This window comes from Rhinolophus hipposideros (assembly GCF_964194185.1).
Source record: "Rhinolophus hipposideros genome assembly, chromosome: 9".
NCBI classification, from domain to species: Eukaryota; Metazoa; Chordata; class Mammalia; order Chiroptera; family Rhinolophidae; genus Rhinolophus; species Rhinolophus hipposideros.
Genome location: NC_138055.1, coordinates 13,872,159 through 13,895,926, shown reverse-complemented (window position 1 = coordinate 13,895,926; position 23,768 = coordinate 13,872,159). Strand labels below are relative to the sequence as shown.

General features: G+C 41.6%; 1 protein-coding gene across 2 annotated transcripts in view; it reads left to right on the top strand.

Annotated features, from left to right (window-relative positions):
* The window catches only part of RFX4 (regulatory factor X4), a 139,258-nt gene that overhangs the window by 28,017 nt on the left and 87,473 nt on the right, over positions 1–23,768 (top strand). For both annotated transcript variants that reach the window (XM_081060966.1, XM_081060967.1), the window contains exon 3: positions 14,431–14,491. In XM_081060966.1, coding sequence (XP_080917092.1) covers positions 14,431–14,491 — 61 coding nt within the window. The remainder of the gene's footprint in view (positions 1–14,430; positions 14,492–23,768) is intronic.

The following is a 23,768-nucleotide window of genomic DNA, read 5'->3' as shown; positions in this document are numbered from 1 at the left end:
CCATCTTTCCATGTTCTTATTGATTTGATCATTTGTATATCATCTTTGGAGAAATACCTGTTCAGGTTTTTGCCCATTTTTTAACCAAATTGTTTATTTTTTGTTGTTTAATTGTAGGAGTTCTTTGTATATTCTGCATATTAACCCATTATCAGATATATGACTTGCAATTATTTTCTTCCATTCCATTGGTTGCCTTCTAGTTTGTTATTGTGCCTTTGATGCACAGGAGTTTTTAATTTTGATGGAGTTGAGTTTATCTATAGTTCTTTTGTTACCTATGCTTTTGGTATCACATCCAAGAAATCATTGCCAAATCCAATATCATGCAGCTTTTACTCTGTTTTATTCCAAGAGTTTTATAGTTTTGTCTCTTATATTTAAGTCTTTATCTATTTTGAGTTAATTTCTGTATATGGTATAAAGTAAGGGTCCAAATTCATTCCTTTGCATGTGGATATTCAATTTTCCCGACACCGTTTGTTGAAAAGACTGTCCTTTCCCTATTGAATGGTTTTGACACCCTTGTCAAAAATCATTTAACCATGCTTACATTTAACCATGTAAGCAAGGGTTTATTTCTGGTTTTTCTATTCTGTTCTATTGGTCTATATATCTATTTATGCCAGTACCAAACTATTTTGATTACTGTCGCTTTGAATTAAGTTTTGAAATCAGGAAATGTGAAACCTCCAACTTTGTTCTTCTTTTTCAAGATTATTTTGACTATTCAAGGTCCCTTGAAATTCCATATGAATTTTAGGATAGATTTTTCTATTTCTGCAAAAAAAATGGTATTGGGATTTTGATAGGAATTGCATTGAATATGTAGATCACTTTGGGTAGTATTGACATCTTAAAAATGTTAAGTTTTGCAATCCGTGAACATAGGATGTCTTTCCATTTATCAGTGTCTTCTTTAATTTCTTTCAGCAACATTTTGTAGTTTTCACTGAACAAATCTTTTGCTTCCTTGATTATTCCTAAGTATTTTATTCTTTTAGATGCTATTGTAAATAGAATTGTTTTATTTCCTTTTTGGATTATTCATTGTTAGTGTAGAGAAATACAGCTAATTTTCGTGTGTTGAGTTGTATCCTGCAACTTTGCTGAATGCGTTTCTTAGTTCCAACAGGTATTTTTTATGTGGGTAATCTTCTTGTCTAATTGCTCTGACTAGGTCTCCCGGTATTATGAGGAATAGAAGTGGTAAAAGTGAGCGTTCTTGTCTTGTTCCTGATCTTAGAGAAAAAGCTTTCAGTCTTTCACCATTGAGTATGGTATTTGCTGTGGGTTATTCATAAAGTCTTTTGTTATGCTAACCTTTTCTTCTTTTCCTATTTTGTTAAATGTTTTTATCATGAAACAGTGTTGAATTTTGTCAAATGCTTTATCTCCATCAGTTGAGATGATCGTGTGGATATTCTGTTAATATGGTGTGTTACATCAATTGATCTTTCTATGTTGAACCATCCTTTCTTTCAGGGAATAAAAAAATCCCTTCTGGTCATGGTGTATAATCCTTTTATCACACTGTTGAATTTCATTTGCTAGTATTTTGTTGAGGGTTTTTGTAGCGACATTCATAAGGGGTATTGATCTATAGTTTTCTTGTACTGTCGTCGTCTGGCTTTGGCATCAGGGTAGTGCTGGCCTCGTAGCATGAGTTTGGAAGTATTCCCTCCTCTTCCATTTTTTGGATGAGTTTGAGAAGGATTGGTGCTCTGAACATTCTTCTGGACATCCTCTTTTGTGAACAACCTGTTCAGGTCTTTTGCCTGAAAGGTTTTTTTTTGGTAATTAAGTTTATTGGTTAATAACATTATATAGGATTCAAGTGTACAATTCTATAATGCATCATCTGTATGTTGTATGGTGGGTTCACCACCCAAAGTCTAGTCTCCGTAGTCTGTGCTGATTGTCTTTTCCTTAATCATCTGTAAGAGTTATTTTTATATTCTGAATAGGCGATGTTTGCCAGATGAAAGTATTGCAAGCATCTTCTCTCAGTTTGTGGTCTACCTTTACGTCCTGTTAGTGGTGTCTTTTGACAAACAGTTCTTAATTCTAATAAAGTCCACTTTATCAATGTTTTTCTTTTATAGTTAGTGCTTTTTGTGTCCTATTAAGAAGTCTTTACCTACCTCTAGTTCATAAAGATATTTTTCATGTTATTGTCTAGAAGTTTTATTTTACTCTTTACTTTTATATCATCAGTCCATCTGGAATTTTTGTATATGGCATAAAGGAGTCATTGTTCTGTTTTTATTTTTAATTTTTGAATGATAGAACACCTTTTGTTGAAAAGAATATTTTTCACCCACTGGTCATAAATCAGGAGTTAATATACATGTGGACCTATATCTTGACCTTTATTCTGAACCACTTGTCTATTTTTGGGTCAATACCACAGTCTTTATTACTTCGCTTTTATAGTAAGTTGTGGTATCTGGTGGCATAAAACCTCTTCTTCAAGATTGTTTCGGTCAATTTAAGTTCTTAACATTTCCATACAGATTTCAGAATCAGTTTGTCAATTTTCACATGCACACTAAACCTGCTAGGATTTTGATTGGGATTATATTGACTCTACAATAAATCTGGGAAGAATTGACATCTTACCAGCATCAAATTTCCAATCTATGTATGTGACATTAGACCTCCATGTTAAATGGCTTTTAATTTCTTTCAGCAGTGTTTGTAGGTTTCAGTGTAGAGGTTTTATTAGATTTATTTTCATTAGAGTTATTCCTAGGTAATTGATGTTTTCCAGTGCTTTTGTAAGAAGTTTTATTTTAACATTTTTTCCTAATGGTTAGTGGCTAGCATGTGAAATGCAACTGATTCTTTAGATAATGATTTTGTGTCCAGTCACTTTGCTAAATTTACTTATCATGAGTTTGCTTTTTAAAAATTTTTCTATGAATATAGTCATGTCACCTGAGAATAATGCTAGTTTTCCATCTTCTTTCATAGTCTTTATATTTTTTTTCTTTTCTGTGCTTTAGTGCACTGGCTGGGACCTCTAGTGCAATATTGAGTTGAAGTGGTGATATAGACGTCTTTGTCTTGTTCCCTACCTAAGGGTGAAAAGTGTTTAATGTTTCACCACTGAGTATGTATGTATGTAGATATTCATGATCAAATCCCTGGTTTGCTGAGAGATTTTTTCTTGAATAGGTATTGAGCTTTATCTGATGATTTTTCTACATCTGTTGAGATGGTCATGTTTTTCTCTTTTATTCTGTTAATGTTGTGCATTATATTTATTTAATTTTGAATGTTAAACCAATCTTTCTGGAATAAACTGCACTTGGTGAGAAGTATTATCTTTTTTAAAAACATCTATTTCTTTAGGTTAGATTGACTACTATTTTGCCAAGAATTTTGGTATCTATGTTCATGAGACTTCACTGGCTTATGGTTTTCCTTTCTTATAATGTCCTTGTCACAATTATACAGGCCTCATAAAAAAGAGATGGGAAGTTTCTTCTTTTTAATTTCTTCTGAAGAGTTTGTGTAAGATTGGCATTATTTACTTCTCAATTATTGGGAAGAATTCAGCACTGAAGTCCTCTGGGTTTGTATTTTTCTTTGAGAAAAAGTTTTTAATAATGGATTCAATTTTTAAAATAGCAATAGGATTATTCATATCTTTCTGTTTCTTGTGTTATATTTTTAGCAAGTTGTTATTTTTAAGGAATTAATTTCATCTAAATTTTCAAATTTATTTACATGACATTGTTTAAATTTTCCTTTTATTATTTTTTGTCATGTTTTTAGCATCTGTAGAGATGTTCTCCTTTCATTTCTGATATTGGCAATTTATGTTTTCTCTGTTTTTCTTAATCAGTCTTGCCAGAATTTGTCAATTCTGTTAGTCTTTTCATAGGTCCAAGTTTTGTCTTTGTTGTTTTTCTCAATTTATATCTCTTTTTTCTATTTCATTTATTTTTGCTGTTATCTATATTGTTGTCCCCTTCCTTCTTCTTTCTTTGAGTTTAGTTGTCTTTTTCTAGCTTTCGAGTTATAATAACACCTAGTTCACTGATTTTCAACCTTTTCTAAGATAAGCATTTAAAGTTACGAATTTTCCTCTAAGCACTGCTTAACTATCCCATGATTTTTCTGATGTCATACTTTCATTATCATTCAGTTAAACTTATTTTCCAATTGCTATTGTGATGTCTTATTTTACCTCTGGTTTATTTAGAAATCTATTGCTTAATTTCCAGACCTTTTGTTATTTCTCAGTTATCTTCCTGTTATTGTTTTCTATTGTAATTCCACTGTGGTCAGAGAACATATTCTGTATGATGTCAGTATTTGGCATTGCTGAGACTTGCCAAGCAGGTAAAAATGCCTTCCCAGGGTGATTTGAGAGAGATCCAAATTCCACCTGCTGAAAGAGACTTTTTCTACTGGCCTGAGTGAGAGATGGACATTAGCATCAGGGGTCTTGGTTAAAATGAATGGCATGGGAGAATAATCAGTTTGTTAGCCTGGTATCAAAGACTATGAGATTTTTTATAGATCATCATGGCACACTCTACTGTTTTACAGATGAGGAAACTGAGGCTCAGAGAAGGGAAGTTATTTCTTCAAAATCATATTCTTAGGTCGTGCTAGAATCAGAACTGCTACCCAGGTGTTCTGATTTCTGTCTAGTGCTCTTCCTATTATATCCCTTTGAGCAGCCCCGGAAGAGTGATTTAATTGGTTAACTAGGGCTTCAGTGAGCATGAGGAAATGGGGCATGGGACATTCGGATGGAATGCAGATCAGGAGAAAACCCTGGACCAGCGAGGTCAAACTCTAAATGCGCGATGAGTGGAGAGCCTGAACGTGAGTGGACGGGTTATTTACGTCAGTTGGGTCTCATCAGTTCTCATGTGCAACCTGAACAAACTGCGTTTTCTCCCTGGCAGATGTCAGTAGGTTTTTACGTTTCTGATGGCATACTCACCAACAAAGAGGCCGACTGTGGCTGTAAACCACTGTCAGATCCATGACTGATCTGAGCATCATATCCAGAAAGGAAAGCTCAGAACAGAATTGTACAGATAGAACAGAAGTTCCTGTTGGCACTGGGCTCACAAGTTTCCCTGAGCACTTACTACATACAAGACTCTGGGGAAAGCCCAAAGTTACACAAGGAAGGAAAGAGCAGGGAGCCAAAATTAAAATATATTCAGCATCAGGCAGTATGCTAGGCATAATTATAGCCACTGTTTCCTTTAATCCTCCGAAGGGAGATATTTTGTACCCCCATTTACAAATGAGGAAATTGAGATTCAGAGGTTCTGGGACTTATTCAGTGTCATAGCAATAAGTGGTAGAGTTAAGACCCAAGCTTAGAGCTTTTGGTTTTTACAGCTGGCTCTATTCCTACTCCATAGTCTCCTCTGTGAGCCCCTGTTCTCCAGGAATTTTCAGTCTAGAAGGGAAGCTGAGGCCCATGCTTGAATGTTAATGATACAAGGCCATATGTGATCAATTCCATCTGAATGAGGTAAGCTGTTCCACCTTGCCACACCAAGTGTGGTCCTGGCCTCCAGCACGATCTCACTGGAAGCTTGTTAGAAATGCGGAATCTCGGGCCCACTCCAGACCCACTGAAACATGCTCTGCATTGTAACAAGACCCCTACGTGATTAGAACACATGCTGAAGTTTGGGAGAGGTCACAGGGTTGCGTGGTGACTGGGGAAGGCATCTTGGAGGAGGTGGCGTTTGCGTTGGGCCTCAAAGGATCCTTGTGGTTCCTTTAAGTGATGATGGTAAAGGGCTGAGAGGAAGAAAGCCACCAGGCAGGTTTTGAGCTTGGAGAGTTTTCCAGATTGGCTTGAGCAGAGAGAGGTTGAAGAATCATGGGAAACAGGGCTGGGAAGGGAAGTTTGGGCTAGCTTATTGAGGGACTTAAATTACAAACAAGGGGTTTAGAATTTCATAGCCAAACGGTCACTGAAGGAGCTGGCTAGAGGAGTGACACATCTAAGTGGCGTTTTCAGAAAGGTAATGTGCAGGTTCTCTGCAAGTGGATACAAGCCAGGAGGACACTTTGGGGGCTTTCCCCTGATCCAGGTGAGGTGACGAGCCTGTAAGCCAGGGCGGTGTTAGCGGGATGTAGAGCATTGGAGATTCTGGGGTGATAGGTTGGGTCCAAAGAGCAGGACCCCAGTGCGGTTTCTTGGGATTCCTGTTGTCCTCCTTGGGAAACAGAACAAGTTAAATGTAACCCTGATATTCCCAAGTCCTCTAGCCTTCAGGTCACTGTTCGTTTAATAGATAAATCAAACGACTCCAGCCTCTATCCTCTAACCTAGGCGGGAGTCCAGAGTCTTCTTATCTACAGTGGTTCTTAGACTGTGTGTGTGTGTGTGTGTGTGTGTGTGTGTTTCTCCCATGACAGTCCATACGGTGTCCTGTTCCCCCCACTCTCTGACTCTTCTAACAGCTGCCACTCTCCTCCTGTCCTGCCTGCCTCGCTCACAATGGCACCTTCTTCCTTTACCTTCACCAGCTAACTCATCATGGCTGTTCCTGTCTAGTGGTGATGGAGGCTGCTTATAGCACAGGGAAGGGAAAAGTTGAAATTCAGTGGCCTGAGGACATAGAGGTGGGGTCACTGTGGGCCACAAGTTAATGTGACTCATCATTGTCATATTAAAATCTTATTGCATTTCAGGGCTATATATGTAGAAGTTCCATATTTCTGTTAGTCCGCTCAGTTCACCCAGCATGTCCGTTTATTAGCCAATTTGGAGTCTTAAAACTTCACGAGAAGGGTTTCCAGAGAAGAGGAAATACAGTTAAACTGTTTCATATTCCCGTCACACTGTGGCCAAAAGCCCCCCACCAGCAGCAGAAAGGGGTGCAGAGGGCTCCCAGAGCAAGGACAGTGCCTTAGAGTGGGAATTCCGGGGGGAGTTCCACAGAGTCCTCCCATGATGCCTTTAAACTGGATTGGCCTTGTGGGGTGTGTGCTGCAGTTTCAGTCCTGCCTGGGAACCGAGGGCCAAGACTGCTGGCTGGCTGATGAGGCCCAGTGCTGAGTTCTGATTTAGACGACTCCCCCCCCCAGACTCCTCTGCCATCACAGCTGCCCTTACCACCCCGAGTGTCTACGTCCTCTCCTTTTGTGGAGCACATTGCCAGGCCCCTCTGCACCTCCACTCAGTCCCTCCACAGGCCATAAGTTGCCGAGGGAAGGGAGCATGTCAGTTGTGTCTCACTAGCACTTAGCATGGCAGGGCCTGGCGCATAGTAGGTGCTCAGCGTTTACTAGGTAAATGGATATTAGGAAAGCAAAATACTGTAAAGCCATGCCATATCATGAGCATTTGTATTTGGCTTTTGGTTTTCGGCACTCCAGGACCACTTGCCCGTTTGAACAGATTCTTCCTTCAGATGCTCCCTCTCCAATCAAGTCTTTAAAATCAATTAGAGTACTTTTGAATAGATGATACATTCATACGTTCAAAAATCAAAATGCTTTAAAGGTGCTCAATGAGAAGTCTTGGTCCCATCTCAGCCTCCCTAGGGATAAGCACTTTTATTCATTTATTGTGTTTTCTTCCAGTGTGTCCAGTATTCGTTCTAGATCCTTCCAGTATTTTCTTTCTTTATGCAGATTAAAAATTCAAATATATGATTTTTTTACACAAAAAAGTATATGCATTGTGCTGTGACTTGTTCTTTTCACTTAATGACAAGCCCTGGAATGCTCCATATCAGGAAGAACATAGAAGAGAGCATCTTCATTCTTTTCTTGGGTTTAATCCTTTTTCACAGCTGTGTAGTATTCCATTGTGGGCATGTACCATCATTTAGTGAACCAGGTGAACGCTGGGCTGTCTCTGAATCTTTGCTGTTACAGACAAGTTGTAATGAATAACCTTGTGTATGGTCCTTTACTATGTGTCCAGGTGTAGCTGTAGGACATGGGATTGCTGGATAAAGGACATGTGGGATTTCAGTAGATTCTGCCAGACGACCTTCCATGTGGGGAGGCACCGTCTCACCCTCCTCCTACAAGATATGAGGGCACCTGTTTTCCACAACTTCACAGCAGAGCTGTGTGGTTGTGGTTCAGATTTTTGCCTATCTGATATGTGAGAAATGGTATTTTAGTGTTTTCCACCCTCCCTGATTGAGATTCATCATCTTTTCACATTTCAGGAACATTTGTATTTTTGCCATCAACTGTGTGTCATGTGCTTTGCGTATGTTTCTCTTGGTCCTTGGTCTTTTTTCCTCCTGGGTTTAGGGGAGCTCTTTCTGTGGTGGGGAGATGAGGTGACTGTCTGTGCTATGATTGCAATTTTCCCAAGTGGGTCATTATTTTTATACTTATGGCATGTTTTTCTCCCGCATAGCAGCTTTCGGGTTTTTAGGTAGTAAAATTTATCAATATTTTCTTTTATGGCTTTGGGTTTTATATCAGAGTTAGAAAGGCCCTTTCCTTCTCCAAGGCTATGAAGGAATTCACTCAGAAGAGGTAGAAGGACGCAGGTGTGGGACCGCCTCAGGGCAAAGCTGCTGACATCGCAGTTTTGTTTGGGACTTAGCCCTGTTCCCACGGGGAGAAGGGTTTGCTGCCAGGGGCTGATGCCCACTGCCAAAGGCCTGGGTCCAGGCAGACTGATCATCGGCTGGTACCCTTTGCAGGGGCTGGGAAGGAGGTAGATAAGGGGAAATGAAATGTTTGGCAGTCCCGTGTTCCCAACAGGTGAGGTCTGTCCAGGTGCAGCCAGGATAGTATAATGAAAGGAAATAGAATTAAAACTTTAAAGTGAAACTCAAGACTTGAATGAACTTGAACCTTCTCTGGGATTTGAAAAGAAGTAATTAATTTAGAAACTTTCTCCCTCAATATTAAACTCTGCCACACTGGCTGTAGGCAGGAAGTATTTTAGAAGAGGATCCCAAATATTGTGAATCCAATCAGCATAGAGGCAGAAAAGAAATGATTAGGCAGATAATATGTTCCCTAGACTCTCCAGTCCAGTGCTCCAGGTTTGAAGAGAGAGTGAGGCTTATACATGGTTGGGGTCGGGGAGCTTTGGATGTCAACTAGCTGGGGTCCCTCCCCTAATGCCACCACTGAGTGTGACCTCAGACAAATCGTTTCACTTCTCTGAGCCTCAGTTTCTTCCTCTGTAAAAGAGATAATACTAATAATTAGGACTAACATTGATTAAGCACTAAGTATACATCATGCACCGTATTCGATGTTTCATATGGATTTAATCATTCACTGTCTCGGGCAACTGTGAAAATTAAATGCAATAACGTAAAGACCTTTGCACAGCACCAAGCCTTCAATAAACATTCCTGGCAGTGTTGTTATTTTCTATGCTTACTGAAATCAGCTGCGTAGGCTCAGCATGTAATTGTGGTGTTATCTTAGCCATTCATTCATTCTACCAATACTTCATGAGCCCCTACTATGTGTGTGGACGCTGGAGACGAAATGGTGAGCGTGGTCTGTGCCCTACAGAGCTTACAAACAAGCAAGGCAAATGCACTGCTCAGTGAGCAGAGACCACACCCCACGATAAGGACTTTGTTAGGAATCAGCCAGGGTGCTGTGGGAGCACAGGGGAGGAGCCAGTAACCCTGCCCCAGAAACCGGGCCTGCCGAACGCAGCCCGTGGGAAGGATAAGTATGCAGGCACACCGTCTCTCCAGAGTGAGAACTATTATAGCTATAGGGAGCAGTTAGTAGGTACCTTGTGAGCCAGGAGGGGATCAGTGCCCGTGCCAGGCACTGTTATTATCCCCAGATAAGGTAACTAAGGCACTGAAAGGTCATTCAAGGTCACACAGTGAGCAAGTGGCAGAGCCAGGATTCAAGCCTGGAAATTTGGCCCCAGAGTTTATATGGGGAGATGGATTCAGCGAGGGGAGCAGAGTGGCTCACCACTGGGAATTGCACTGCGATTCCCTGAGGTGTGTTGGGAGCCATCACTGCAAAGTGGGAGCAGAGCAGAGTGGCACCGGGCAGTGTCTTGGCTGGAGGTTTCGCAGCAGACCACTACTCTCTGGCTTTGGTAGGACAAGCAGGCTGGGTACTGAGGGTGGACGGCCCAGCGTGCCCTGTGAATGGCTTCAGGAATCTTGCTGGCCTGAAATTCTTCCTTAGGGATGAATCTGATTTGCATTGAGGCCTTCCTGCTTGTTAAAATGAAAACGCATCGGGGAGGACCAATTCCTAATGTCTCTATCGACTGTGGCTATTGCCATCCACCTGAATGGTGTTCTGTCCTCATTGCCTCAGTGGTTCCTGCTCTTCCTTCAGATCCCAAGGCTGGGCTCGTATCCCATACGGGGTGCTGCCATAGCACTGTGAACCCACTGTTCACAGCTCTAGCCCAGAACCTATATTTCATTTGCTGATAATTTGAGCTCAAGAGAGCAGAGACCATGTCTGGTTTGTTTTTTTCACCCTTCAGCCGCTGGCGTAGGGCTAGAACATAGTAGACAATAAATATTTGATGAATGAGTAACCAGCATTTCAGGTGGATTAGGACTGAGAGCTATCAGATATGAAGGTCAGGCCTGAGTATGACACACACACCCTTTGGGGGGAAAGACACCAGGCATTCAGATCCTGGGCACAACGTCACTAGTGGTGGAAGGCACCGGTTTGAGGACTGAGCTGGAGGGTCCATGTTGGCACTGGGGTTCTTGTCTAAATACGGGCAATAGCCACCGTATGTCAAGAGCCAAGGAAGCCCCAGTCTCCACTCACTGGCTACATGGCCTCGTGCAAGTTATTCAGACTTGCCCAACCTCTGTTTCCTTATTTATCAAGTAGGGATAGAAAATGTCTTCAGAGCACTATTGGGAGGAATAAAGTGAGATACCATATGGAAAGTGACCCCCAGGGCCTGGCATAAGTACTTGGTCCATCAATGCTCTAATTCTTGTTACGGTATTCTTTTAAAAATGCTTCTAGTTTTAACATGTATTTGTATATTTAATCCTCAAACCACCCTTGCGATATAAGTTATGCTTCTTTGAGATAAGGACCCTCAGGCTTGGGTGGGTCAAGTGACTGCCGAGGCTCCCACACAGAGTTAGGGGCTAAGCTGGGATTCAAACCCACGTCTTCCTGCCCTCACAGCCAGGCCTCTCTCCATTTGCTGGTATCAGAAATGAGCCGTAACAAAGTTCAGTTGGGAAAAACAATCTGACACCTAGAGACAGGTATCACCTGGGTGGAGACACTGTGCTAGAATCCTAGAATGAGAAACTTTTCTGGCTTCAGCCAAGTGGACCACTTGCGTGTTCCCGGGGCCCCAGGTTCCCTCCCTCATGAGTTTCCTCATGCTGTTTCCTCCCTTGGAGCACCCTCTCCCTCAGTGTCTTCCTCTCAAAGTCTGATCTGTCCTTGTACAGAGGAATGAGACAGGTTGCCAGCTAGGATGTGCTGTGTGGCCCTCCCTTGTTTTAAGCCAGGGGTCTGTGTGTATGCTCGGGTGTGAAAGAGGGCACTGAGCAAAGATGAGGTAAATAGGATAAAACAACAGTCGTTCTCTCTGTTGAAAGGGGCTTGGATTTTCAGAGATTTCTATTTTCTCTGTATTTTCCAACTAAAAAAAAATGGACATGTATTACTTTTGTACAAACAAATAATAAAAATAAAAATAACTTATTTTTAAAACACTGACCATCTCTTCAAGACGAGCTCGAGTGCCACCTCCTATCTGGAGCTGTGTTGTCCCCTGGTGTGTGCTTCGCAGGGTCCCAGTGATGCAGTTGTCTTTGCTCTGATACATCTTCCGAGCAGCGGGGACCTCCTTGCCTGCTTGCCGCAGCACAGCCCTGGGGAACAGAATCGCCCCAGGCCTCCCCACCTGCCCGCCTGCCACCAGCCCTCCCTTTTGAGCAGCCCAGGGCAGCCTTTGCTGTGCGGCTCCTGCAGCTGTGTTTTCTGAGCTCTTAGTCTCTGTCGCGTTCCTTTCCTGTAATCCTCCCAACCGCTTTTCAAGGTAGAACTGTTACTACCCTCCATTTAAAGACTGTCTTGAAGCTTAAACAGGACGACTGGGTTGTCAAACAGCATCTTGGCTCCACTCACCACACCCAACAAGGACCCGTGTGGCAGCCACCTTGCCCCTACCTTCTCCATCCTATCCCCTGACTTCGTTCCACCTTCCCTGCCGTCTGGTTCCCATCTCAGGGCAGCTCACTTACTGCTTCTTCCAGAAGGCTTCCCTGACCAGCCCTGCTTTTTCATGCCACTTGGCTGGGCAGGCTTCTCTCTGCCCATCCGTATCTCTCCATTTCTCTCTTCTTACTGAACTTGTCCTCTCTCATCTCTGTTTTTCTCTTCACCCAGACTTACAGACAAAAGTTTAATTTTTCTATCCCCAGTGTCTAGCTAGCACAAATTAGGTATTCAGTGAATATTTGTTGAATTAATTAATACGATCATTACAATAGCCCTATAAAAGGACCATTTTACAAATGAAGAAAAATGAATCCAAGAGTTGAGTGGTTTGTCATAGCCAGTAAGTTTTTGAGTTGATTCTAGAACATAGGTCTTTGACATCTAGTCCAGGCTGGCTGAAACGCTGAAATTTAAAGAAGCAGGAAAGGAAAAAAAATAAAACACAATGCAGTCAGTTCTAGGGGGAACAAAAATGTTCATCATGTTCCAGCCTAAGCTAGGTAAAGGTGTATTTTAGGTTATTTATGTATTTTTTCCGTGGTTTTTTAAAAAAATTGATCATGCTTTTTAACATAGACTTTTCTGTCTTTTTGACTATTTGCTTAGTATAATTTCTAGGAATTGGCTTCTGTGGCCAAGTGACTAGACATTTTAGATGGCTCTCAATACTGTTGCCAAATTGCTTACCAAAAACATTGTACCAGTTAACACTAACGTCAGAGAAGTATGAGACTGTCAAGTTTACCATTTACATACCAACATTGGAGATTATCATTATTTAAAGTTTTTGATACTGTCAGAGATGGGCCTCATTATTATCTTTTTATTTCTTTGTGAACAACTCAGGTTGAGTATTGTTCTTTATGCCTATTTACCCACGTGCTTGTGAGACTCATGTGTTCATGCTCCTTATTATGCTATTTATTTTTTTCAGTATCTGCCACAGGGTTTTAAGAGCAGACATTTTCATCTGAATTATACTGAGATTGATAAAATTTCATCAAGAAAATATTTTCTGAGCTCAACTTTATTAAGCCAATTTATTACAAATGATTTTTCAATACTGTATATTTCATTTTCTTCCATTTTCATGTTTATTTTACCGAAATTATTTTCATGGGTACAAATTCTTTCCATATAAATTTTGCATAACAGATTTATTTCATTGACCGTTTCACGTTCTTATTCAATTTTGTGATTCTGTTTGTAGGTTTTGACATTAGTAATTTTCTTTTGAGGCTGTTAGGTGTGCCAGTCTTCTTGGGTCAAATTTTGTGGATCAAGAAATTGTATTTCTATTGACTATTTTTATCAATAATCCTCATTTGGAATTGGATGAGACTAATTATATGTATTTCTCATGATAAAATTGTGAGCCATTCTTAGGTATGCAAGGATCGATCTGTTGTTCAGATCGTTATATTGCAGAGAGAGACAAACTAGAACCCCGCAGATGAAACCTGGCCTGATGCCTGTTTTCATAGGGCTATAAGCAAACAGCGGTTTTAACAGATATAATCATATTATGTTATATTATTATATTATATCATAATCTATTTCATGAATGTGAACTGTGAACCCCAATTTAGAAAAATGTTGCCTTCTACCCCAAAATAATTTAATTCCCATTCATAGATCTGTATTACAAAAATTATTCTCAGTTGCTGTTATTATATTTTGAATTTTGCCAATAAGAATTTGTGGAATTTTGTTGTTGTTAAATAAATAATACATAATATTCTGGATTTTGCCTCTTGGCCCCCAAACCCTAAAATTTTTACTGTCTGGCCCTTTACAGAAAGGGTTTGCCAACCCCAGCTCTATTGTATTGCTAATCTGATTCTTCTGAACTTTTAAACTCTCCCTACCCCACACTGTCTGTTCCATTGGAATTACAAGAAGTAAATGGGTCCATTTGCTTTGTAGGGTCCATTGTCATATCAAATGTCTAGCTTCAGTTGGGAAAATAGAAAGTTGGATGAGTCCAGTCATATTGTTCAGTGAAGAGAGATAGCTCTTCAAACTGGAATGTATTGTCAAATAAAAATACAAATTGATGTGTTTTCTGTAAAAGTCCGTTTCCCTTTTTTTCTTATTAAAGTATGAGTCTAACATGTTGGAAAAGCCAAAATATCATTGCTTTCAAAGCATCAACATTTGAAGGATATGTAGTGTTTTGAAACTTGGGACAGCCGAAAGGCCTTTTCCTTTTTCCTACTGAAGTTAGCTCCCTTTTCTTTCCTTTAACAGATGAGGAAAAAGAAAATAATAGAGCATCCAAGCCCCACTCCACTCCTGCTACTCTGCAATGGTAAGTTCCATTTTTAGCAAGTTCTCTCTTGATAGGATGCTCATATAACATCTTTCTACTGATAGGATAGCATGTCACTGAGCTATTTTGACATTGTCATGATAACTTGACACCCAATAGCCTCCCTGCAATCTATTTAATTTGCAGGTATGTGTAAAATACTCAACTTGGATCTACCTTCGAGATTTGAATTTTCATATTTATTTTATTTTGGGGTAGATTTTTTCCCATCATCAAAACACCGGCAAGGACTAGATTCCACATGGATGCCATTAATTGATGTTAATGGAATCCATTACTTTAGTGAATAATGTTGCAGCCAACTATAGAGAAACATAGATCTGTTCACCCCAAACAGTGAGTCCTTAATGAATTAACAATCACATGCAACTGTACTACAACTATTTTAACATTAATAACGTTAATAAGAATTATCTATTAGAGTGGCTTTCTCGTTAATACTTGGAATTCCTGGACTTGATGTAATATTTGATGATGTGGTCTAAGTGGTTGCACTCACGTTTGGTATTTACAGGTAAATTCTCCCCTAAGAGCTTTACATGGAAATTATGTTGTAGCTGTAAACACCACGGCTGTCAATGCGGGTGGTTCACCCCTCAGAGGGTCTTGTCAGTTAAGGGCTCTTGTTCCCCTAGCACTGCAGCCCAGCAAATCTGAAGGAATTAAGGAACGAGGGAGAGGGAAAGAGAAGTGGGGAGGGGAAAGGAACTAAAATCTATTTTGTGCCAGCCTCCGTGCTGGGCATTTTGTACACGTGCCTCATTTCATTCTCACCATTCTATGAAGCTGGTATTGGTATGCCCATTTTACAGATAAGGAAAACAAAGCTTAGTTAAATCATTTGCCTGAATATAAACATAGCCACGAAGTGGCAGAGGCAGGAACCTGGCTGGGTAGCTTTAATTGCAAAGCCCATACTTTGGAAGAAAGGAAGAGAAAAAACCAGGAAGGGTGGAGGAAAGAGAACAAATCAGAAAAGGAAGCAGATGGCCTTTAATGAGCAAATCATATTAAATTCTTTAGTCTAATCCAGCCACAGGTGAGAGGAAAATAGCATTGGGAGAAAGCATTCAGGAATGTAACTCAATCTTGTCAACTTATTTTGCTACAAGCATAGCAAAGGTTGCTTTCAAGAGCTCCATTTCCAGCACTACTTTGGCTTGTTTCCATCTATTTGTCCCTAATTTCTTTTTCTCATTGCATTTGCTGCTTTTTGCTTTGTTTAAGATTCTACTATACTTCCCTGGTCAGATCTCTTTCTTCATCCTTGCCTCCAAACTCAAGGTGCACAAATTTGCATAATGCCAGGATATCAAATGAGGAAGGCGTTACCGTAAAGGAGTTTGGGAGTGGGAGTTTCTAGAAATGCAAGGAATCCACAGACACTGTTGCTTTAATAACCTGAACATGTTGCCCATTTCAGAATAAAAAGTTTAAAAGGGACTAGAAGAAAATCACCTTGTTCATGTCCCGTTTTTCTGTGATTCTCTGACATCTGCCTGGCAACAGTGAGGCTGTAGACAGTGTAGACTCTTCAGTCAGACTGCCAGGAATTAACTCCCAGCTCTGCTACTTTCCAGCGGTGTAACCTTGGTCAAGGTCCTTAACCTTCTTGGGCCTCACTTGACTCACCTGTAAAATGGGGGTAGCAGTAGTATCTACCTCATCGGGGGGTCATGAAGAGGAAATGAGTTACAGTGTATAAAGTGCTTGAACAATGTATGGTGGAGAGCGGTGCTGGGTGAATCTTAACAGCCGACGATCTCTCAGCATACCCTTTCCTTCGGAGTCCCACAAGGATATCTGGGGTAGAGCTTCTCTCCTTCCTGCCACATGCACATTTAGTTCTCCTCCTACTGTACCTAATTCTATACAAAATACCTGCTTTTCTAAATAAAGGGTCACATAGATCATTCCACAAGAAATTTCATCGTACAATTCACAAAGTTAGGTAGTGGATTCTTTTTTTTATGACATATCGGCCTTCAAGGCCAAATCAGATTTCAAAATATGTAAATGTTAGTCTTATTATTATCCGAAGTTGTTGTTCAAACATCAAATTGTCCTTCAGTTCTGTGCACATTATATTTTTAAGATAGAATTTCAGTCACTGACTCACTCAGAAAATGTTTACCGAGTACCTACTATTTGCTAGGCCTGTTCTATGCTCTGAGAATGCAGTGCGGGGTAAGATAGATCAAGAATAGGTGCAGATAAGGCTTCAGCAATCATGCCGGGAATTCTGAAGTGATGGCCCTTCCGAGATGACCAGAAATGAGGCAATGGCGGCCTTTATTCCCCTGCCTTGCCCAATCACTGGATGTAGGCTGTCCACAGGGAGGGCATGTTCTGCTGAGGGCAACTCCCCAGAAGGACGCAGCCTCGGGAGCCAACCTCCCAGCAGAGGGGAAGGATGCCTCAGTCTTGAAGGCTAACCTAGGCACACACTCCAGCATCTGCTACTCTCCAGGATGGGAGCAGGCAGAGCTTGTTCAAGGAACCACAGAAGGCGGCCTGCATGGTCAGAGCATAGGAGCAAGGAGAGCAATACATGAGGTGGGGGAGGGGTGAGGGAGAGAGGGTCTTTAAGCAGCAGGAAAAAAAAGTAGAATGTTTCTCTGAACTTCAATAGGAGCAGAGTCATGCTTAAAATCGTGGTGGAGCACATGTGACCTCCTATGTAAAGTTCCACATGAGTAAGTTTTTTTTAGGATATAGTTTCAGTAAAAAACAACAACAACAACAACAACAAAACTCTCTCAAAAGGGGCTGGATGCACCCTCCATTTTATAAGGGAAAGTGACGTAATTTATAACATGACCCCTTTGTGCTCTGGCCACCAGGCAGTTCAGAGCTGACATGTACTTTTCAGTCTCTTTCCTTTGTCTAATTTTCTTTTCCTTCTCCTTTTCCTCCTTCTTGTTCTCCCTCTTTTGTTAGCTTTTGAGAAAAAGGCAAGGTACAAATAATTGAATGACTACACATTTTTATTTTTTTATTTACACAAGTAATACATTTCCTGATTAAAACATAAAAACAATACAGATAAGGCTAACTCTTTTCTTCATGTAATTCCTTGCCTCCCCGTCCATAGCAACCCTATTACCAGAGAGAAACAGTATGTGTGCATACATACATGTGTGTGGTCATGTGTGTACATGTGTGTGTGGTCATGTGTGTACAGCCGTGTGTACACATGTATGTGTGTGTACAGTTCATTTGTGTGCATATGTATGTGTGTGCAGTTGTGTGCGTATGGTCATATGTGTGTACATGTGTGTGCAGCCGTATGTGTGTACATATGTATGTGTGTACAGCCATATGTGTGTATATACATGTGTCTGTACAGTTCATTTGTGTGCATATGTATGTGTGTGCAGTTGTATGTGAGTACAGTCATGTGTGTATAGTCGCATGTATGTGTACAGATGTATGTGTATGCACAGTCACCTCTGTGTACACAGGTATGTGTGTGTACATATGTGTGTATGTGCTATTCCTTCCCTATGAATGTACATGCATACAGTATATGCTGCTAGAAGTTTCTGAACTGTGGGTTTTTTTTTAATTTAGTATCTCTCCTTTTTAAAAAGAAGGCAGATATCTGACACTAAAAATATTGTTACACAACCTGGCACACTATATTGATTCACAACTTGCTTTCCTCCTCGGTAGAATGTCCTGAAGCTATGGCCACATTCGTCCATAAAGCACCACCTCACTTTAGCTGCTACACAGTATTCCACATAAGACAGCTGCGAAATTTATTTCACCATTTCTCTCATGTCCAAATCTCATCTTTGCCATTACAATTAGGGCCCCAAAGAACATCTTGATGTGTCCCCCTTGCATGCCTGGGCAGTGTTTCCCCTGTGTGGGTTTCAAGAAGTGAAGTGCTGGCTCTGGGTGGTGAGTACACACCGCGTGATGTACTACAGAATCATACACTGAAACCTATATAATTTTATTAACCTATGTCACCCCAATAAATTTAATAAAGATTAAAAAAAGAAGTGGAAGTGCTGGGTGCACAGAAAAATGTTTATGGGATTGCAAACTTGCCCACTCCGATGGCTTTACAATTTTATATCTTCACTGGCAGCATAAAGTGCTTTTTTAAAAGAAATAGGAACCTGGCTCCACAACGTGGCTTCTCATTCTCTGAGGCATTTACATCCTTCATGTTGTCCCCTCACTCCAGTGGCCACGTGCAGCCCCTCAGGATGTGGAGGAAAGGACATTGGCCTCACTCAGTAGGGCAGAGCTCTCCTGGGACGTTTGGCTTGTTTTGGGAATTGGATTAGGAGCTATTTGCCTCACCACTTTCCCCTCACCTTGCTATGAGCCTCTTCCCGTTGCCCTACAGACCATCCCTGCTCTAAGAACAAATAACACAGCAGCCAAGCAGCCTAAAATAATCGAGGCCACATGATCTGCAGGCAGCCCCCAGCAGAAAACAGGCAAATATTGTCCAATGCCTCCTGCCAAACACTTTCCAGCATCCTCAGTCACGAGGGTTAGTAAAGCCCAACCCGCTAGGGATGGCGAGTGTGGCTGGAATCCTGGCCACACAATAACCTCTATTCATGCAGAGGATTTCGGAATGGAAAGCAGTCTGTTCCACCATCCTGGCCTGCTTGCTGCCAGCACATGTCCCCTGCCCGGCTCCGCCCTCTCACACACCTCCCTTGTGGCCTGTGTCACTCCCAGCTCCTTGTGCGCTGGCAGGGTGGACCCACTTTTCCTTCCAGCGATGTAGAGAGGAAATGAGGCCCTTCCCCTAAGGAAGAAGACCAGATCATCACTTTCTTGGGGGCATTTTTCTTTCTTTTAAAAAAGGAAAAATGAGGCCTTGGGTGGTTGATGGGCTTCCAATCTTTCAAATCAATAATGTTTCTCTTTAAAATATTCTTAGAGGCCAGAGGTAGAGGTACTGTGTGCCAGGCTGTATAACAATATTTTTAGTGTTGTATGTCTGCATTCTTATTGGTACTTTTCCAAAAAAGTATGTTGAAGTGTTAGACCAGGTAACACAGCTCCTGGACCAGATGCATTGGCTATAACCAATGCCTGATGTTTTGCGTCCATTTCTGACTTGCGTCTTTACTCAGTGGTGCTTTGAGTAAAGTGGTGCTTTACTCATTTGCTTTCATAGTTCAGGTTCCAGAAAGGGAGGTTGAACATTTTTAGCTCTGAAAGCAACCAGAGGTGCTAAATAATGGCAAAGTGTGACCGTGTCCTGCCAGAAGCCGCAGCTACAGATGGAGAAAGGATAATTAAGCAGAACACCACGAAGGGTATAAATGTCTCAGAGAACGAGATGCCATGTTGTGGGGCTAGGGTCCTGTTTAAAAAAAAAAGAAAAGAATGTTGTGCTGCGGTTAAGATGCCAAATGGTAAAGTTATTTGACTGGGTAATTTTGCAATCCCTCTAATATTTTAATATGTGCCTCCAGCAATTCTACTTCTTGATCCCGACCGGCCTGGAAGAATACTCCCACAGGTGTGTGAGGGGGCACAGCTGAAGATGTCCTGTGTGGCCCTATCTGTAGTGTAGACCCAGGGGGATAGATGGAAAGGTTGGAGGGGATGGCTTGTGTAGCAAATGGTGCCTCTGCAGCCTCCGTAATAAATTACTACGTTCAGCGAAGTTGTTTTTTTTTTTTTTTAAATCCTGTTGTCTTTTCTTTGGTAAAATAGAAGGAAAATTCTTTTTTAGACATGTGTGCCAGGACTCGAGAAGTGGAGACCTTGAACGGCAAGCCCACGTGTACCTGTAAGAAAACCTAGGTTTAAGATGAAAACGGGGAGTGATGATGCTAGGTGCTGAGATATTTGCTCTGGGTTGTAAGGTGCTAACACAAAGCTTCCTCCCTGTGTCCTAGGATGTCACATGCCGAAACCTTGTGCTGAGGGCTTTTAAAAAGGGGCGCTGCAGATAATAACTCATGTTGGCTAGTAGACTGAGTTCATTATCTCTCTGTAATAGGATAGGCTCAATTCAAATATGATCAAGTTGTTGAATAGAAGATCAGAAAATGGAAGAAGTGGGGAATTCCTTTGTGATCATTAAAAATATCCAGGTATAATGGAGTATTGTTCACCATGCCAGACTAATGATGTCCTCTAAAAGTGAAGAGGAAAAGGGAAATTTCATCAGATATGAAGAGAAATCATTAACTGTCTTCCGTTCTGGGTCACAGAAGTGGACATTCCAATTAACTTCAGCGCACCCACAGACCCTCTGGATTTTGTGAGGAGGTTTGGAGAAAGGTGTCACGATGCTATTCCTGTAAAAACTTATCAAAAGCATCAGAGTTGCCCTTAATGCCAATTACATCTGTTCGTTCATGAAACTTATTAAAAAGCTTCATAGTCATAAGCCACCTAGATGCCTTGGGGCGAAGACGCTCTGGTAGGAGGAACAAAACATGGGTAGAAATGTAGTTATTTAGAAGGCTCTGGCCTTTGGCAGGTAACCGCTTAATTAGCTCAGCTGGGTGATCTGTGCTTTGCACCCGTCTGACTCAAATAGTTTGTTGCTGCTGTGGGTTCAGTTAATGAGATGAATTTTAACCTTGACCTTGTAACCCTGACCTCTTGGCCAGATGTAATGAGCAAACAAGCCATGGGTACAACAAATAGAAACTGAGGCACAGGGAGCTTCAGTAAACTAATGAGTGGGTGGAGAGAGCAGGAATTTACCTGAGAGACTGCTCTTTTAACACCACATTTGGAAGCATCATTTCCCCCCCATAACTTGCCTCTCCTGTGTTTTTAAGTCTTGGGAGATGGAGCCCCCATTCATCCATTCAGCCCAGTTAGCAACCTGACAACTTGCCCTGGTTGCTCCGACCCTTCTCGCATCCAGAGACATGGGACCCACACCCAGCAGTTATTATCTCTGCCCCCATGGCCAGTCCTTCAATTCATGCTCCATCACTTCTTGCCTGGACTATTGTAATAGCTCCTGATCGTTCTCATTTGTTCTTTCATTCATTCAACAAACACTAATTACTCAGCCTCTGTGTGCCAGGCCTCCCACCATGCCAGAGTGACCTTTCCAAAGAGAGAATTTGATCATGCCACTCCCGTGAACTTCACTGGCCCACTATCATTTGAAAGGATCATATGCCTTTTATAAGATGAATTCTGAATGGTTTGAAATGCACGTTTTTGGATGTGCCCATGGATTTTTCTGGCCAAACTTAATTTTAGGAACTCATTAGCAAAGATTAGCAGTAGGAGATACTTTCCTCTCCCCACAGCTTGATATGCACAAAGTTCCAGTTGCCCAGATTGGTCACATGTATACCTTACACCGGGAGATGTTCCACAATAGTCTGGAGAGTTGAAGTCAAAGCTTGTTAAGGAAATTCCTTAATGGAACTCTCAGTAATCTAAGATGAAACCTATAAAACTTAGATTTCTTATTTTACATTCTTTTACACTCAACCCATTGCTGGCAAACAGAACATATTAAGCTTTAAGTTAATGGTAGTTGCCGTTGTTATGGATGACTTCATTAGGATTCCTACAGCATCCCAGAAACACTCGGGTCTTCCTGCCTCTGAGTCTTTATTTTTTCGATTCTCTGAGTACCACTCCATTGCCTTCTGAAAAGAACACTTTCATAGTAATTCTTCAATTCCAGGGGTTGCTAAACTCTTATGCCAGGCCTTGTTCTTCTGTGAGCATTTCAAGATTCTCCATACCCCACCCCCACGGTTCTTTCCTTCAAGATACTCCTTGACAAGCCTCCTTCTGCACTCAGACCAGTGTCTCCATCATCTAAAGCACATGCCACATTTGTCTCTCATCCTTGCCCGTCCTCTTATCTGGGCTTCCCACTGCCGTGGAGAATACTGCAGTGGAATAGCGTGAAGCAGACTCTCCCCTTCACTAGCTAGCTGCGTGACCATGGGCACATGAGTTCCACTCGGAGCCACAGGTTCCTCCTCTAAAACATGGGTCTAATACCTTTCTCCTGGGTTATTGTGAGGATGGAATGAGAGCATGGATACCCAGTACCTGGCACCCAGTAAGAGCTCAACAGATACTGGCTGTTGTTGTTATTACAAAGCTGCAATCCCAATTCACCCATGAAACCTTTATTATCTGCTCTCGTAACACTAATCTCTGTATTTCCACTTTCGATGGCACCTATGGCCAGCAGTTTGCAGTACTTAAATATTCTTCTTTTTGTGCGTTACTCTCCCCAGTTAGGCTGCCGAGTGAACTAGGGCATAGACCGTGTCTTATGTCAACACAAGAGCCTACAGGAGCCAGGCAAGGAACAGAAAGTAGATTGGGTTTAAGAAAAATAGGGAGGAGTGAGGACTCTGGCCAATTTGAGGGCACACGTAACTCTGGCCAATTGTTGTCATACGGGAATATGGGCCCAGTGTTGCCAGATCTCAGCCTTTTCAAAAGAAGCCAGAAATCCAGATTCTAATGTGAAATGTCCTGAATTCTAAAAGTTGGGCCAACACTGTTCAGGCCAAACAAAGCACGTCTGTGAGACCCCAGTTTGTGAAAGCTGTTTTATTCAGATGGCCCCCACAAGACTGTGAGTTCGCTGGTTATTTAGACCTCTGAACTCACTTGTATAGAGAAACAATACTGTGAGTGGCATTTCGGGGTCCAGGCTAAGCTAGCAAGCTGATTCCCAAACATACCTGATCTGAAGTTGAGGACAGTCTAGTGAAACCTAATCTCTATGTGAAACCAGTTTCCCATCAGGAAACACAGTTAGAGCTCCGAGGTTTGATGCTGGGGACACATGTCCTAGGATGTGAGCCCTTTTAGGACAGGGCTTTTGTTCACTGCCATTTCTTTACTGTTTAGAATGCTGCTGGCACTCAGTAAATATGTGTGAAAGAATACTCGTGTCTTTACCTGTCTGTCTACCATTACTCTGTTCTCTGTATGTCAGTAAGGACCATCTTGCTCACGGTGGTATCCCCAGCACCTGGCAAGTGGGAAGAGATCAATGACCACTTGTGAGTGAATGTCTGACTGAAACAATGTATTCATCGCACACTTCCTGAGCATCTGCCCTGTGCCAAGGAATATGCTGGACTTAAGGGTGCAGAAGTGACTCAGACACCATCCCAGCTTCAAGGAATTAGGTTGCTAGAAAAGATTGCATAAAGTACTTCCTGAATCACTGCTAAAAATTGTCAAGAGTTACTCAATGCTCCCCTTCCCAGAAGAGGGGGGTGGGTGCTGGGTGACCTGAGACCATTCAGCACCA